Source organism: Rhinolophus ferrumequinum, chromosome 3 (genome assembly GCF_004115265.2).
Source record: "Rhinolophus ferrumequinum isolate MPI-CBG mRhiFer1 chromosome 3, mRhiFer1_v1.p, whole genome shotgun sequence".
Classification (NCBI taxonomy): Eukaryota; Metazoa; Chordata; class Mammalia; order Chiroptera; family Rhinolophidae; genus Rhinolophus; species Rhinolophus ferrumequinum.
In genome coordinates, this window is record NC_046286.1 from 23,618,262 (window position 1) to 23,637,009 (window position 18,748).

The following is an 18,748-nucleotide window of genomic DNA, read 5'->3' on the forward strand; positions in this document are numbered from 1 at the left end:
ACCCAATACTGAAAACGCACATCCAAAGGAAGGAGGCAGCGTCTGCGGAGGCTGCCACTCTGTAGGGAAGCTGATGTGGCCCGAGACATTAGAGGCCACGTTAGATGCCTAACGTAGGGATAGCTAAACTCTCCCAGCAGTGCTGCCAGCCTCTTCACCTCCCCACATGTGTCCTCCCTCCTCTCAGCTTATACTTCCATCCCATGCTTCCATCTCCCTTCTCTCTGCCTTGGTCTTCATCTGCCACATTTCATCCCAGGGTATGACTTAGTTTTCTTCCAGCCAGAAATCACCAGTGTCAGACAATACCTAATGTTAAGCTCACTCAGTAGAGTACCTGTTTTCCTTGTTAACGGCACAATAAGGAGTTTTGATTCTATAACTAACAGATGCAACTAAATTCTGAAAGGCAGTTGTTTAACTGGCAATACAGTGTTTACTTTCTTTCTAGCTCTCGCAGAAATCAGCTACTGCTACTCACCTGCTAAAAGGAATCACAGAATAAATTTATGAAATTAAACTTCCAAACTCAAAATTATTGGTCGTATGAAATAAGAATAAGATATTTCAAAAATTATCTCCCCTTACACGAGGATCTTAAAATATGCGTACAATTTAAGAAATAGAGACTCTCTTTGACACTGTGGGTAGGACTGAGACCTCCACAATTATGCAAATCCCACATCAAGTCTACATTTTTGAAAGAGCAAGCAGACTTTCTGAGAACTGTGCTAAGGTAATAACTGAAGTTTGTGTCTCTGTGAATCACGGGACTACTAAATAGAAACACCAATCCTGGTCCTCAGTTCCCGCATGTAACAGTGACATTCCTTCCTCCCTTTCACCTGCCCATTCTTAAACAAAAACTTACTGCATAGTGACTGTGGGCCAGGTACTGTTTTATAGTCTGTATAGCAAACTAAATAAAAACATCTGCCCTCATTAGCTTAACTCTAATGTCTGAGAAAGACAAAAAACAAAATATACAAGATAAACAAGGGGCCCAGACAATATTGGTTTTCATCTGGGGAGGAAGGAGCGGTAGGATGCAGGTAACAAGCCATAACAGCAATGTCAATCAAGCCAGTTAAACAACAGTGGGAAAAACAATCTCATCAGAAAGAGAAACGAATCGACTGTGGAGAACTAGTCATAACTCCCTCTAGAGGGAGAAGTATACTTTTCCTATCCTTTGTCCCCTTTCCCTAGGTGACACTACCACAAGTGTGGGGAAGTAAAAGGTTTTCGGTAAGACTATTAAAGGGTTGGATCTCTTTCTTTTCTCTCTCTCTCTGTCTCTTTTTGTTTTACCTTGGTCTCTTCTAATTGCCTTTGCAGATTTTTAGGGTCCACAGCAATGGGTTCAGATAAGTGTTTGTTTGCTGTGACCTCGCAGGCCTGCAGCTCAGCAAGAAGTCCACATGAGGTATCTTCATAATGTTGGTATTTATCCACCAGATCTTTAAGATTATTCCCAAGGACATTGCACTAAAGTAACAAAAGAGAAAAGAGTGGAGGATTAAAATATGCTATTTTTATATGTATTAAATAGCCTTAGGACCTATGAGTTATGTAACTTAGAAAACACCACACTTCAACCAAAGTGAGTGAAAACTGGAGGGTTAAGTTTTTTTCTCCTTTATATGAAGAAGCTTCCTCTGACAAGTCAAAAAGTACCATAAAAATGGGATTTGTCTTCAATTTATGCCAATTTGAAAACATCTTTACAAGGGCTGAGGCTTAATCCAGATTGAAAGATTTAGATATTAATCATCAGAAGAGGCTGATCTACCAGGGTACATTCCAACTGAGGTTTATACACCATGTGAATAGCTATGTATCTGATGGAAAGATTTCGAAGGTGCTTAATAAATCACTTGTATACGCTGCACAAGATTGATTAACACCAGGAGGGCATATAATCTAGATCAGAATGAAGCAAAGGCCAAGACTCAGTGATGCTTTTCAAATCATTTGTGCAACTTCGTCAGTCTGTTCAGCTTAGACAGTAAACAGGGAAATGTTGTCTTACATTTAGTTTTGAGCTCTTACATGTCCATGTGAGTAAGAGAAACTGAAAAAGCCTGTTAGCCATCAAGCATTAAAATAATACACTGATCAACTATTATCTGTAAAAGAAACACCTGCAGTACTTGTGAAGGGAATTATCTAAGATGAAACTTGAGTTCTCAAGTTTGAGAGACTGCAAAAATTAGCAAGGCACTGTTCGTTTGGAGACAAAGCATAAACGCCACCTGGTGGTCATATTGGGTGTTAGAGCGTTTTAAAGCTATGGCTGCCTAGAAATCACTCCAAACTAACTAAAAAAATAACTTCAGACACCTAGTCCTCAAACACATTTTTCAGAAGTAAAGACGATGAATAAGACTGAGGGAAATAGGATTAAACTTATTTTCCCTGCTTCATATTTTTAGGTTTCTTGCTTCGAATTCCAAAACAACAGTTAAGAAGATAGAGTAAAACTATAATCGCAGATTGAGCTTCACCTTAAAACATAAAAATAAAATTACCTTAGAGTAGAGAGACCTGAATCGATCGGTCACATGATCCAATTTGCTCTGGACCTCTCTGTGAGTTGAAGAAGTGTCAATATTATCCTGGTCAGCCTTCCCACTGCCATCTCTTTTGCTGCAAGATTTGGCTGCTTCTAACACTCTGTTTCCAGAAATTGTGATGTACCTCAAATCACCTTTGTGAGAAATCACATCTTCTGAGAAACTCTTCTGCCTCTTCAGTTTGGTCATTAAACCATCTAAGTCATCTGCACCAGCCTCCAGGTTTTCAAGTTCTTGCTCTGACTGCTGCAACCAGTGTTCAAACTCGCTGTAATCAGCATCGAACTTTTCTAACTCTTCCTGCAGAGAATGTGTTAGCTTCATTTTCTTTTCTGACTCAGCCAGCACCGTTTCGTAATGTGTTTTGAGTTCCTTCATGTTCTTTTGCAGTTTCTCTTTTTCCTCAGGAGAGAGATAGTGACCCTGCTTCTCGAGCAAGGCTTGTGCGGACTGAGTGGCCATGAGGACAGCTTGATGCTGAGAAATGATCCTCTCGTGTTGGGCCTACATAAAAACAAATCGACTGTGACTTTAAAGCAAGGACAAGGTTACACTGAGGCTGGAGGAAGCGGTCTGTTGCCTCAGGACCTACAGACTTAAATGACCTCCAGGCAGACAACTTGCTTCTCGTCAACCTTTTCCAGATGCACAGTATTTCCCTTTAACTGGTGAATTTCAGAATAGCAAAAGCTACATTTGGAGAACTCTAATCTTATTTTAAGCAGATTTCCAATCTTCTCCAGAAAGGACTTAAGTAATCACATAGCACAAGTACTGTTTTTAAGAGAAGTTTGGAAAAAAATGTAACCAATGTCTGTCCCATTTCTAAAACAAGCATCTACAACCAGGTCTCATTTTACTCACTGCTTCCTCACAACTACTGTAAAGAGACTGCCAATGTCTTTACCTACTTATTGAGCAAATGGGTGCAATAATTTTTATTATGAACTATCTGGAAAACTCATTTAAATTTAAAAGAAAAGAAATTTGTAATTCGAAAGCTATAAAAACACTACGACAATAACTAAGCAAGAACAATATACATTCAGAGAAGCCCACTGAAGTTAGAGGGACACATATAATAAAAGAATACGGAAGCCACTAGTTTTACTGAGCCTCAGTTTCCTGCATGTTGAAAATGGAGACAATAACCCCTACACATCACAGGTTTGCTGAAAGGAGTACATGAGATCACACATGCAGAACCTTCCCAAAGAGCCTGACACGTGCCAGGAACTAAAATGCACTCCGAAGGCAGAAGGTAGAGTTTCCGGCAAGTATGCTGCAAAGAAGTCACAGAGCTACTACTCTGTGCAGAGCTAGTAATTACCTCAGCCTTCAGGGAAGGTGGGGTGGACTCAGGTGGCTAGAGTCCCTTTCTCTCCAGCCAGAAGCAGCTTTCCCATTGACCCCAATATGCTATACAAATATGACCAAAAGGATAACAATCCTTGTGGGCAATTTTCCACATTTCTTATACTAACTTACATGGACCCAAACAATCTGATCCCATTACCTCAGAGCTCTTTCTATAGCCTGGCCTTCTGTTACTCCACGCCAAGCATTCTGGCCTCTCCCACCCCTATCTTCACCCCCACCCTATTAGGTACTTTAGCAACTTTTTCTCCAGTTGTTCTCTTGCCTGGTAACAGCTCTTTCCCCAGACATCTGTTTGGCAACCCACCCCCCTCCTTTAAATTTTCCCGCAAATCTCATCTCTTCATTGTGGGCTATTCTGAGGATCATATTTAACGCTGAAAATTGGCCCCAACTCCACACTCAACCGCCCGTACCCAATTCAACGTTTTTCTCTTAGCAAAGGTTATCTTCTAACACCCCACAAAATTTAGTTCTCTGTTGCCTGCCTTATCATCCTCACCTCCTAGTATGCAAGCACCAGGACAGGGAATTTATTTTGCTCATCGGGGAACCCCAAGTACCCATAACAGTGGCTGAATAATAATACCTGTATGCCATGAAGTGAAAAGAACCGGGAAGCACTGCTGTAGGGCAACGGGTTCCATTACAGGTCTGATCCCAATTAGGCAGCGGAGAACAGACTCATTAATATTTGTATTCTCACTGTCTGTAACAATGCCTGCCACACTGTGGGCAAATGATAAATATTTTGTCTAAATCACTTTTCTCCCACAGGCTGTGCCTTTGATATTCAAATTATATTCACACACTGTCCTCCAGGAGGTCTTTTGCACATAGTAGGTTGGATAGACATATAGAACACCTTATAAATAATCTGATCCATCCCCTTCTTTTTACAGATGAGAAAACTCAGGCTGTGGGAAGAGGAGAGCTTGGCCCAGCACGTGCAGCACATGAGGCATGCCTAGAAAGATCTAGACACAGAACCTTGGTCAGGCTCTTTGGCCATCTCTCTACCAGGAAATGAGGAATTTCTAAAGTATTTTCAGAGTCTCGTATTCATAGAAGCTAAAAGATCAGAAAGCAAACGTCATGCTGGGACTAAAAACAAAGACGTTCCTGTGAGGCATCTTTATCTCTGAGTCCGCCCACTGGTATTTTTCACTACTTGGGTCAAGTTACTATCCTTTCCTGACTTCTCTGTCACTGACTCACAAGGTTCCTTCAGGAATTCATTAGACTGTTTCATTATAAGAGACAATTACAATAAGGTCTCTTGACATTGTGATACAGTAAATACTCCCACCCTTCTTCTGGTTTAATTTATATTTTCTGTAACATCAGAACCTCACAGACAGCATACTCTTCCAGAGACTCCAACTTGGAGGAAAGCACAAAGAACTGCAGAAGTTCCTAAAAACCCAGTCATCTCACTACCAAATGCCAAACACTGAAACAAAATGATCAATTATGGGACACTTGAAACTGGTTTTCAAAAGTTGCCTTTGGTCCCACAGTAGCATTAATGTTAGCTTTGATTTCCACCAGGCAGTGAATTTTTAAAAGGGCTCTTGTTCCTCTTCTCAATACTAGCTTTCACCGTAGAGATGAGCTGAGGCCCAGAGGGAACGTCACAGCAAGCTGCACTACGAACATGGCTTAAAGGTAGCAGTGACTGAGCTCACAGCCTAATATTAAGTCCAAATCCCTCCCTTATTGGATGTGTCACCTCGGGCAAATTAGTTTCCTTCTGTAGGTTATGGTTTCCCCATCTGTAAAACAAGAATAATAATCTCAAAGAGTAGCTGGGAGAACTAAATGCATTAAAATGGGAAGAACTTAGAGAGTGCCTGGCCCACTGTAATTTGTTCTATAAACCTTCGTTATTGTTATTATTATTATTTCTATTAATTATAAATCTGCTTCACTTATAAGAATGACATATTTAATGATTGACTTCTCATTGTTTTTGACTTGCTTGCAATTCTCACAATAACTTACATTTGACATAATGACGGACCTGGGGGGAAAAAAGGACTTTATTCTCAATGGTCATTAAGGTTTGAAAAGATAACACGTGTGCTAAGTTGGTCCCATGTGTACCGACCTGAAAATAGAATTTTACAGTATCATTATGTTTAAGACCACGAACCTTAACTTTCTGGTATTGCTGGTTCAGATTCTCCTCAGTGGTTCCAACTGGCCCATCGACATCAGTTTCCAACAGGTTGCCATTAACTTCATCCTCTTCTCCAATCGCCGACTTGCCATCACCTTCTTGAAAATGAGTCCCATTCTGTTCAATCACCTGTTTCTGTTTCATCCCCACTCTTTGTGAGTCTTTGTCAACATCTGACAACCAGTCCAAGAGGTTTTCTATTTTGGTTTTGCTCTCTTCCAGCTGCTTCTCAGCGGCAACCTGGGGGGGGGTTGGGGGGAGTTCACAATGGGTATTCTGAACATGGGCCAAGGCATTAGTTTTAAGACATGCTAAAGGTAAATATTTAGATAATTTACAATTAGAGTGGGGTACTAATTTACACTTAGAGGGGATACTAAAAACTGATACACACTGAAAACTGAACACACTGAAGTGAAACCTTAAAGGAACTGGAAATTACATTTAAGTTTCCACTGGTCTTAAATATATATTCCTAAATTTTAACTATAATAATTAATGAATCCCTACATATTTCACAAGTAGAAAGTCTCATAATCCCACTTAAATGTGTTTGTGGGTTTTTTTTAAGTTACGCAAAGCCAATTCTTCAAACTTACTGCAGTATTTGGTCAATTACAAACCTGGAAACCCAAAATTCTAGTCCGAGGTACTAAATGATGATTGCTTACCACTACCTGATATCACTTAATAAATCAAAAAACTGTTACACTAATCATTTTCAACAAAAGCAACAGTGTATCCATTATTTGAATAAGGACCTTTTCAGTTTCTTCCTTGATTGCTGTCGTCACGACTTTATCCAGCTCCTTCTTCGATTGTTCTGCCTTTAAATTAAGCTGTTCACACTTTATCTTAGCTTCATTAAGTTTCTGTTCAATCAAAGCCTTATCTTCTTGTGACAGCTTTTCATCATTCTCTTTTAAGAAGTTCTCTGTGTTTTTCACTATTTCTGCCAAAGCCTGTGCACTTCCTTGCATATCTTTCTGTAATTCCTTATAATACAAAAAGAAAACAAATCTTATTAAATTATTACCTATTTATCCTCAGTTGAAATTCTAAAAGAGGAAGTGAGCAGAAAAGGAGAATCTAGCATGTATAGACTGAAAAAGCATATTCAATATGTTAACTTGAGTTGGTTTATTTAAGTCACAATATTTAATATAATTTGAAAGCACTAAAGAAAGGTATGAGATTTTCGTGTTTAACAAAGAGATGTGGTTTGTAAAACATTGAAAACAATAAAGTACTCAGTATACAATTTATATAAATTGGCACATACCAGATATTTTCACATTAGGTAAACTCTTTTGCAAAGCTTTTAAATATCTGGCCATGTTATTTATTCCATTTCTAAACATTTATGTTTTAATATGTATCTACTGCTCAGGATAAAAACAAATAGGTCTCCAAGTTATGAGTTAAATTGTGCCTAAGATAATTTCTATAATAAGATAATCTCTTCTTCTAAACACTAGAGCTCTACAATATATAATGTTTGCTCCTTTTCCTTGGCTGTTAGGAAGTTCAAAATTAAGAAATCTCCATAGCAGTTATACCTTTCCTCTGTCTAGATTTCTCTGTGTCATTTTTCGTTTTCTCTTCCTTTTACTTTGCATTTTCATTTTCTGTATTGCACTGTATTTGAGCTTTCATATTATTTATCCATCCTTTTATTTTAAGCTTCCTCAAATTTTTCCGAGAAGTATTTAAATTGAAAGAGATACTACTTTTTGAACCACTGAAAACTGCACACACTGAAGTGAAACCTTCATTAACTATGTGACATTAACTATGGTAGTCACTTAACACACAACATTTACTTAACTCATACAATAGCATAGCAATGGAATCATGACCGATGAAGAAACTGAAGCGCAAAAAGATTAAATTATAAAGTTAACAACATGTAGAGTCTGGAATTTGGACCAAGAGCTAACTAGTTAAGATGAGAATACTATTTCTTCTGACATCAAAATAAAGATATCTTTATCGGCCACTACTGTTTGTTCCTTCAATGAAAAGGGACAAACTGCAAAGAAAGAGGAAAGGAATAAACAAGAGAAAGAATCCAAACTGAGGGCTATTTCACCTGATTTGCAAGTGAGTAGGTTGGTCTTAAAGGATCCAAGTTTTAACTCATCACATAAGGTGATGAGTTATATCCTTTATATCTCTACAACTCACTATATTACCAAAAACTAGTCAAGAAAATTACTTGGCTTGCTTGAGGTTGGAAATGGAACTCTTAGTATAAAGTTTATAGCTCAGGAGGCTCGGGGCATCTACACCTTTATACACCTTGCCTTGGTAAAGCTAAACATGATGCTACTTTTCAGTCATTTTAACTGCTTTCCAAATAACAGTAACCAAACTTAACATCAACTTTGACCTGCTGATGCAAAACCAAATTCTACCTCTTGCTTGGACTGGTACTTCTTTAATTCGACTGTGCCATCTCCAATCACGAAGGTTTCCTGGTGACCAATCAGGCGGTTTTCAGTTTGCGTAAGGAGATCACATATCCCTTGCAGTTTCTCTTTGTACTCCTGCTGACGCTCTGCCACAATCTAAAAAGGAGCAAAACCAGAGCCTCTTAAATGGCGGTCATAAACTCACTATTGTGATAGCTCGTTATTAGAACACATTTTGCAAGTTTCCTCTAAATAAGCTTTTCTAAGTATGCTGTAAACATGATAGCAGTGGGGTACAAATTGAGCCAGGTGACACAGAAAGAGCATGTCCCATGTACAAGGAAAGAGATCATGTTTGGATGAAACTGCTCAATAGAATACTGGCCATGCACATGTGTAAGAGATGGAACTTCGGACCGACAGGAAGAAACATTCCATTTTCTTAAGCTCTTGAAACCTGCGACACACACAATTAATTCTGTAAAAGGATATCAAAACAGAAGTTAGTCGTGATTGTTAATATATTTGATATGTGCATATAGGTTATCATGCTAGAAACAATGCCTGGGTGCTTCGAGAAATAATAAAAAGGACACTGCATGCAATATTTTTACTGAATCACTATGTCTAATTCCATTCCCACCCCTTTGTTCACTATCGATTACTACTGGATGCAGCACTCTAATATAATTCATTAAATATTTCTAAGAGATTTATTTCATGTCAATTACTTGCATCTTTTATTTTTCTATTATACAGAGGATGTCAAAAAACGTATACACATTTTCAAAAAGGAAAAAACTGTATTAATTGTAATACTCAATATATACCAATAACAAAAGATGAACACAAGTCATGTTTGACTCCTGCAATTATAAGAGGTGCTCAAAGTGGTTACCATCAGCGTCCAGACACTTCTGATTATGGCGAACTACTGCTTGAGCATAGGTAATATCTCTTAAAATGTGTATACATTTCTTTTGGCACCCCTGGTATATATATATATACACACATACTACTAGTTAATTCATCTTACAGCCATAGGTCATATTTACTAGGAGCTTAACATATGCTGGACAAGGTACTGTTTTATATTCTTTTTTTTTGTTTTAAATCAATGCTTACAATACTACCAGGTAAGCACTATTTCCAATTTATTATTTCCAATTTACCAATGAGAAAACTGGTTAAGTGATTGGCCCTCGGTCACACCATAAATGAATGGAGCAGCTGGGATGTAAACACAGGCAGTCTGGCTCCAGAGCCCGGGTTCTGAACTGCTGGGCCATACTGCCTCCTAGAGGAGAAAGATGGCCTCAACTTTCTTTACTCGCTTTCATCCATCCATCCACCCCTTGACATTTCTGAGTGCATCCATATAGCCTACTCTTAGGGAAAGAGTGCAAACTCTCACCTGAAAACAGTAGTTTTAGGGAGTCAGGAAAATTAAAATCAATGAATTATTGTATAAAATAATATTATGCTATATTGTAGAATCTCTACATTATATATATATATATATATATATATATATATATATATATATATATATACACACACACACACCCTGTCCATTAACTGCCTTTCCAGAAAACCTTTCCTAACATGCCAAAATCCCTGGGTGTCTACATTACATGTTTCACACTGAAGAACTGAAAACAAAGAATTCCAACTCCACAAAGAAAGGCAAACCTTCTGATCACCAAGATCTTGTTCTAGCTGTAACTGAGTCTCTAAATGTTCCACCTGGGTAGTAACTGATTCCTGTACATCAAGAAAACACTTCTGAGTTGTATTTAAGAGCCTCAGCAGTTGTTTGCTCTGGTTGGGAGACAGATCTTGTGCATATTCAGAAATGAAGAACTGCACATCAAAGGCAGTGGTCTCCAACTGCATTTTGGTATGTCCAAGGTCTTTTAACACATTCTGTGAAGAAAGCAGTACAAGTGACCAACAGGGAAATAAGCCATAATGTAAAGTTGACATGAACGATAATACTCAGTTTTTAAAATATGTTTCATATATCAGGGATTCAAGGTTTTATTGATATTCTTTTACTTTTCAATTAGTCGAGAATCTACTTATCATCTAGTATAAACTATAGATGAAATTATTTAAATACTGAATTAATTAATATTATATAAAAAGATAACCCCTCCAAGAATATTTTACGCTTGCCTGCCGCATCACACTAAAATGTAATGCTGACAAAAGATAAAGCTCCAACTTATGTCCATTTAGCACAATGACGAGAAGTACCAACATTAAAATATTGCTTGCTAACATTTATAGTATCCATGTAATTGCGTAGCACATAACTAAGACCAGGGAAAATTTGAAACATGACTTAAATGGGCCAGAATTTCAGTTTTTTGACTCACAAGCCAGGAGCCTAACCATCATTCATGAGGCATGCTGTTCAAATTAAAAACTTGGAAGAAAAAAAGGGCACGACAAAAATGACTAATATATAAATACAACTCATAGTATGATATATTTATACTATTATGGATTTGACATATATAAATACATAAATACAAATCGCAACATATCAGTGGTAGTAAGAGTTTGATATGGCAGTTGGGATAACATCAAAATGACATCCATAAAGTTGTGATTATTTTATAGTTGTGTCAATCATGAACCAACATCATGCAGAGACAAAGAAAGGAAATAATAGTTTATAGCTTTAACAAAGTCGTAGTTTTTCTAAACATCTGTTATACTAAATCCACAAATTTTTAAATTTGCTTTGTCTTACTTATTTTGGTACTTGCCTTGAGTAACTCCAAACTTTTCTTTATACATTCCGTATCTCGAACATTCACAGTCTCCATATCCTTCACAGATTTGCTCTTCTCTGATATCCAATGTGAGAACGACTTAAGTTTGTGCAGAAATTCTTCATGGGAAACTGCTAGTTTTGACTAGAAAACAAAATTGTGTATCCATTTCTGTCTGTCCCCAAATTTCAAATTCCTACAAATGATGATTCTGTTTGAAAGGCTCAACCCTCTGAAAATAAAATACTTCATCTTAGGACTAAATTTTTAAATAATCAAGTTTTCTTCAAAACTCCAATTTGACTCAGTGTGGAATATTTTGATGCCTACCATTTCACAGTCAATTGCGAGCATGATTTGTTTCATTCTTCCTGAAGACACGTTGCTGAGGAAAGAGAAGGCATTCTGTAAACTGTGGTGGCTTATACTTAATTTCTCAAGATGTCCTCTGGGGAAGTCACGGGGAAGAGACTTTAAAAACTCTTCGGCCAACTTCATGTCTTTTCTTAAAATAACAGCAATTGGCGCCAATCCCAATTCAAATGTCTGCAAAAAATATATATTCCCCCAACTATTTAGTGAGAAACACAAATATAACTAACATTCAAAACATAAAAGTGCTCTGCTTATTTTTCCAAATTAACATTAGCTGACTACCATTCCTAACAGGCAGCAGACAATTCTTACCTCTAACTGTTTCAGTTGGTTTTTCAAAGCTTCCAGATTGTTATCCAGAGATTCTTGGTTGTCTAAGGGGGGTTTCATGTCTTGAAGCAAAGCCAAATATTCGTGCATTTTTGATGTGTGCTGTAGACATTGCTGTAACTCATTGGAAAACTAAACACAAATTAGGATATTTTAACTCAATAGTCTTTGTGCAGGTTTTTAAAGCAAATACAATGTATGGGATTATTCCCCAATGTCTCAAACAGCTACTCCCATATAAAACGTAAACTCAACTTACCTGTTCCATTGAGTTATCTCCAGAAGTCATTTCTTTTGACCCTGAAATACATTCCAAATGGTTTTGGAAATCATTGCATTGCTCCTCCAACTTCTCATCTTTTGGCAAGGCTGATGCACCATCAGTCGACTTTTCTGGTCCAATTTCTTTTATATTTTGTAAGTTAAGGGGACCATGGTTTCCTTCTTTGCTTTTAAGATCATCAAGAATATGTGGTTTTTCATCTACCATCTCAGAAGTAGTAGATGATTTTGGATTCAAGTCTCCAATCTGTTCTGCTTTCTCTGAATATCCATCGGCAAGCAGCTTATAGAAAATATTTTCAAGTTGCAGTGGAAGTACTTCAGATTTAATACCTCTTTTCTCTAGATCATACTCCGTCTGAGTTAATTCTTTCATCAATTCAAATGCTCTTATAACTTTAGGGCTATACTGATTTTGCTGAAGTATATCAAGGAGAAGCTCAGACTTAAGATTTGCAATGCACAATGGATCATCTCTAATCTCTGCTCTTAGTTCTGGTGAGTTATTCACAGGAGAAATTCCAGTACAGTCACTGATCTTTGAGTCGCTGGGCACACTGGATGCTTCATTCACCAACTGTGATGTGCTAACCCTTTTCATTAAGCTTTGAATTAAAATTTTAGTGTCTGCACAGGCTGAAGTTTCTCCCACCTCTTGAGGATTCGTATGACCTTCTTTCAATCTACTGTTTAAGATGTCCTTTACATCCTCCACAAATACCTGAGACAATTCAGGTATCTGATCCTCCTTTTCTTGGAATCCTGGAGACGAAGCTTGTTCTTTTAGTGGTTGTTGCTCAGTTATTTCTTTGTTTTTGTTAATTTCTAAGAATGAGTAGTCAGTGCTTAATGAGTTATCATTTCTTATTCCATTTGCACAGAGTCCCGACTGCACAATATCAGTATTTTCCCCAAGGGCTTCCACATTTTGAAGTGGTAAGACTGAAAGTGTGCTTTCATTTCTTTCTGGTGTGAACTGAGGAATTTCCATCCCTCCTTCTGAGACACCTTTAGTACAAAGGTCATTCCGTTGAACCATCTCATTTACAGGTGAGCCTTCTTGGGTAAGCGTTGCCTTCTCTTCTGCATGATCAACTCCTAATTCTAACTGTTCTTTCACGGGAGGGGACGCTACTAAAGTAGAGCTTGGGATATCTTCATTTGGTTTCAGGACATCTTTTGCTGTTATATTTTTTGCACAATGTTTTAAACAAGTAAAGAGATCGAGCTTTTTCTCGGGTCCATCGATGAATAAATCTTTCTCAGTACTTGTATTCCCTTCAGACAATGTAATGTCTGAAGTAATGTCATGGATCACTTTGGAAACTGATGAGTCAAATATTTCTTCAAGATTCTCAAATTGAACAGGATTTTTGCTAACCATTGTTTGTAGATTCTTTGGTTCATCTTTAAGAGTTACAGTTGCTTTCTTAAGGCTTCCTTTCTGATTATGTTCTTCATTGTTTGTGATTTGTGGAAACTGACTATTAACTAAATCAAGACTCTCCCTTGTACTTTCACTAGGCAAAAGTTTGAGATATTTATTATCTTCTACTAGACCTTCTGTAAGTCCCTCTCTTTCACTTGACCACATTTTATGAATTGATGTTTCATCTTCTATTAATATATTGCTTTTGTCATCTCTCTTTTTAATTAGATCTCTTCCATTTCCTTGATGATCTTTATCAGTTATCATGGATGACAAATGGCTTTCCTCAGCAGGTTTTTCTATTAAATCAGGCTCAGAACAAACGATTTTATCAAAAGATAAGTCGACTTGATGCATGACATTCTCAAAATATTCATCACCTTTCCCCAAGTCAGCAGATTCTGGCCCTTGAATAAATTTAACTTTTATGTTCATTAGATCACTGTCTAATTCAGAAGTTGCATTGATATCAGTATTATGTGAAATACCTACAGCGCCAAAGGTGTGTTCTGATTTGGTGTCTTTACTGATAGGCAGCAATGTATCTTTAAGGGCCGTTTCATGATTCAACAGATTTTCTTTGCTTTTTCTAACAACCTCAGATGTATATTCCAGAAGATTGTTTCTTTCAGTAACTAAGCTACTTTTACTACTTGATTCTAGCTGTAAAACATTTACATTTTGCTCCTTTTCTAAAGAACTATAATTGGACTTTTTATCCCACTGAATTATTTTATTAATACTTTGATTTTCATAGCTGGTTTCCATTTCATCCATTGTGGTAGCACACCGCTGGATACCCTTACCGGCAGCCTCATCTTGGCACACGGGCTTTTCATTCTCATGTCCTACTCCTTCCTCATAATCATCATCATCTCTACCATCATAGTCCTGATCATTACTGTCATACATATAATCCCCATAACTTTCTTCATTTTGCAGAGAATCGTTTAGATCAGTATCAGAGTTCAATTCTTGTCCAGTTACAGACTCTTCTCTTCTCTCTCTCCAACAGCCAGTGTCATCGAATTTTAAGGATGCACTGAAGCTCTCTTTTCTTCCTACAATTTCATCATCAGTCAACGAGTCAGACTCATCACTCTCAAGGTTATTTGCACTTTCCCTTTCTGATACGGTTTCCAGCAACTGTTCATTGACCTTGTGTGAGCCAACTGAATTTAAATGTATTCTTTCATGAGGACCTAATTCAGCTTTCTCAACAGCTGTGAGAAAATCCTGAGGAGTCTGGGCTTTTCCCCTCACAGTTAAATTATCAAGCAGTGCCCCCTGAGTCACTTGAGAATTTTCATTCCCTTTTGGAGCATCATAGAAAACATCACCAGGAGAAGCAGCCCCGTCATTTTCCTCTTGCAGAGCATCATAGTCCTCAGGTTGCAGGCAATCCCGATCATCACCTTCAAGAAGCAGAGAATCATGGTCATCATCTTCAAACAAGGGAGTATCGTAAAAATCATCATCGCTATTAGTGTCTGTGTCTGTGTCACTCTGCTGATCATCCAGGAGTGACGTTTCATAGTCATCAGCCCTAACAATTTCTTCAAGCAATGGTGTGCCACAAACATGAGATGCATTGGCATTGTCGATATCATCCCTTGGAGCTGTGGCATACGAGTGTTCTTCGGACTCGTTTTGCTTGTCTTCAGGTTTCTGCTGGGAAGCAGCATTCATTTTTTCATCTTCGCCATAAGTATCTGAAATATATTTATTGTTGTGATAGTGTACCTGAGGATCATTATAACCAATATTTAAGGAGTTCTGTCCAGAGTGTTCTAACTGTAAACTGATGTTAATAGCTGCAATTCCCAGAAACTGGTCTTGCAATTTTTCTCCCATTCTTTGACCCAATGACATGGTTTGGTCATTGGATGGTAAAGGAGAGGCTTCACATTTATTTCCATTGCCCTTCATAGTGTATACATCATTAAAACTTCCCTGATCATTCTTCAATTTATCATGACTTAACAAGGCACTCAACCTGGGAGAATAGTCAAAGATAGTTGAATCTTTGTTTACATTATCTTCAATCTCTGTTTCATTACAATCACACATTCTACTAGTTTTTGATTTCACAATAGAATCTGTTATCAAATCACTTGCAAAGTTTTGAATGTTTTTAGAATTACTACATGCATCTGCATGTTCATTTGTTTCAACTTGACTTTGATTTTCACCATCTTTAGGTATGTTTTCAGAGTCTTGGCTAAGCATGCTAACTTCTCCAAGTCCAGGCTGTGTTAAATATGATATAGAATTGGGAACACTCACACTGGATGAATTCTTAGCTTTATGATCTCTTGCTATTATATTTGCCAGCTTTCCTGACTGATAAAATGCATGACTAAAAACATTACTTCCCATTTCATTAAACTCTTCATCTAAGGCATGCTTTCTATCTTCAGGGATTTCTTTGTGTTTAGGTCTTCTGCAATGATATGTATCAAAACCACTTGGTGAAGTTATACTTTCATCCTTTTCTTTACTTAGGGTTTTATTCAGAAATTCACCAGGGAGTCTTAAGACATCAGTATCTTCTTTTATGGGTGTATCCTCATCAAATTCTGCACTACAGCCTTCCAGTAGCATACCAACAGCCTCATTCAAGTCTCCATCATACAGCAAAAGTCTTTGCCCTGTGTTTGCATCCATATAGCTATTTATCATCAAATAAGACAGGAACAATTTTTTAGTTTGTTCTGAGCTCTGAATTGCCACTGGCTCTTCTCCATCAAAATCATCCTCTTCTTGCCTGTAATCATGAACAGTAGATGGTTGGAATTTACAAAACGAGAGCCATCTTCTGGCATTTGTACAAGCTTCTACATCTCCCAAATCTGGCATTTTGTCAGGAAGTATTATACTTTTTAAAATCGATGCTGTATTATTATCTATAATTCCTAGCTGTTGAGCGACATCCAAACCGATGACTTGAGAAGTTTCTGGAATATAGAGAGCAGCTATTTTCTGCCTACCATTCAAGATTTTGTATGCCAATTCATTTGTAATCATTTTTTGCTGCAAGGAAGAAGATGTGGGAAATATTTCACCAGAGTGAGGCCAAATGAGTCCAACATAGCCTCGCTGAGCCTCCAGTACCAAAAGGGCACTGCTTGAAGTTATTAAATCACACTGGACTGCTTCATCTACAGTTAAACGTTTAGCAGGGTTTGATTGGATGATTCCACCTGTTTGAACCTGATAGGTTAGAATACTGTTAGCAATATCTCTGTCAATCACCCCTTCTGCCATAGCTTCTTCAACAGTCATTCTTTGACCAGAGTTGCAATGGATCAGACCTCCAGAAAGAAGCTGTGCGCCTAATAACCTAAACATGGTTTCCCGGTCTATGAGCCCTTCATGAGCTGCCCTTAAAATGCTAAGGTTTCTTCCACATTTTAATGTTATTCTGCCTCCTTCTTGTGGTCTCACAGGTAGAAGCCGCATCCCAGTGTTTTCCTGTAAAATACTTCTTTGTATAATCTCTGTTAAAGACACCTTCTCAGAGGTACATGGATCAATAAGATCTTTACACATGTTTTGCCTTTCCAGGACTTTAGAAAATAATGCTGAGGAAACCAAGTTCTCTTGGAAAGCCTTCTGTAGGGTCAGTTGTTCTCCTGTGGCTGGAATAACTAGAAAGCCTGTAGAAAGCAGTATCTCAAGAACTCTGATGGCCATGGATTCTGATATCAGGCCTTGAGCCAGAGCATCCAGCACTGGGATTGTGGTAGATGATACAGCAGAAATAATCTCCTTTGCTTGATTTAGTTCTTTGAGTTGGCACAGGACTTGTTCATCAATGAGGCCATGACTTTCAGCACCTTGGAGGTCAAAGCATTTTCTTAATTCTGGTGAAATTAGACCAGAAATCATTAGCTGTGTCTCAAGCAACCTGATTCCCGTGTCATAGTCAATGAAGCCTCTTAAAATTGCCTGAAAGACTGAAAGGACTTCTCCAGTTGTCTGGTTAATAGTGCCTGCGATCACTTTTTCCAGCTGAAAGGGAAACACAAAATTCTCAGGTCAGTCTGCAATTCGGGGTGGGCCCAGTTTCAGGAAACTCCGTGTGCATGTTTTAAATAAAGAATACACTTCAACATGAAAAATCCTCTACTTACCAAAGCGTGGCAATGCTGTGAAAGTTAGGCACCTCAAATGCACAAGTGATCTATGTCAGTGATCTATTCAACAGCACAGGATGTGATAAAAGCTTTGAAAACAACATGCATCTGTGAATTGAAAACTTAATATTATGTACATTAACAAGGTTAGTGAGGACACCACAGAGTCAATGATGATAGCAAGAAAACAGAACACATACCTAGAAGGCCATCATGCTTTCTGCAACTGGGTGAGATTAGTCTACTAACACGAAAAAAGAGTATCAAACCCCATGCTATTGATGTTTACAGCATACAGACTTCTTCAGACAAAAACTAATGAACCAGAAAAATTGTTACATACCCCCAAAATAATGTGTAAAGAATTCCAGGAGTAAGGGAAATGAAAGCAGAGATAACTTTCTAAATACTGAACACTGTGTTGAATATTGTGACTACATATTGTCAAGTTATAAAAGTTTAAGAACAGGCCAAATTTTAAGTGATTTCTATTACATTTTTAACAAGATGCTATGGCATCCTTACTATAATGTGTGGCCCAGTATCTCTCAAGTAAATCTCATGGATATCTGAAAAATCAAACAAATCCCATAGCACTCCAATATCACCTTCAGAGATGATTCACGGGCTATTTTATATCATTATATTTATACCGTAAAACACCTAATGTAGCAGTAGAAGAATGGCTTTTAAAGAGAAGAGTTAGAAAAATGAATGATTCTTTTCATTTACCATGCAAGACAGAGATTAAGATGTCACAGAAACTGATGACAGCAAGTGTAAGATCGCATTTAATACACACTGAAATCGCCAAATACTTAAATAAACTCCATCCATGTTTTTTCCATGTACACAATTCAA

The 18,748-nt window shown here is 37.7% G+C and overlaps 1 protein-coding gene across 21 annotated transcripts in view; it reads right to left on the reverse strand.

Moving 5' to 3' along the window:
- DST (dystonin) overlaps nucleotides 1-18,748 on the reverse strand; it is a 429,322-nt gene that overhangs the window by 118,390 nt on the left and 292,184 nt on the right. For 15 of the 21 annotated variants that reach the window (XM_033103131.1, XM_033103108.1, XM_033103110.1 and 12 more), the window contains 10 exons: nucleotides 12,297-17,762; nucleotides 12,020-12,169; nucleotides 11,663-11,878; nucleotides 11,327-11,476; nucleotides 10,242-10,475; nucleotides 8,553-8,705; nucleotides 6,897-7,130; nucleotides 6,109-6,375; nucleotides 2,532-3,080; nucleotides 1,312-1,488 (listed from right to left, as the gene is read on the reverse strand). In XM_033103131.1, the coding sequence (XP_032959022.1) occupies nucleotides 1,312-1,488; nucleotides 2,532-3,080; nucleotides 6,109-6,375; nucleotides 6,897-7,130; nucleotides 8,553-8,705; nucleotides 10,242-10,475; nucleotides 11,327-11,476; nucleotides 11,663-11,878; nucleotides 12,020-12,169; nucleotides 12,297-17,762 (7,596 nt within the window). The remainder of the gene's footprint in view (nucleotides 1-1,311; nucleotides 1,489-2,531; nucleotides 3,081-6,108; nucleotides 6,376-6,896; nucleotides 7,131-8,552; nucleotides 8,706-10,241; nucleotides 10,476-11,326; nucleotides 11,477-11,662; nucleotides 11,879-12,019; nucleotides 12,170-12,296; nucleotides 17,763-18,748) is intronic. The other 6 variants (XM_033103125.1, XM_033103126.1, XM_033103128.1 and 3 more) reach the window with 1 other exon arrangement.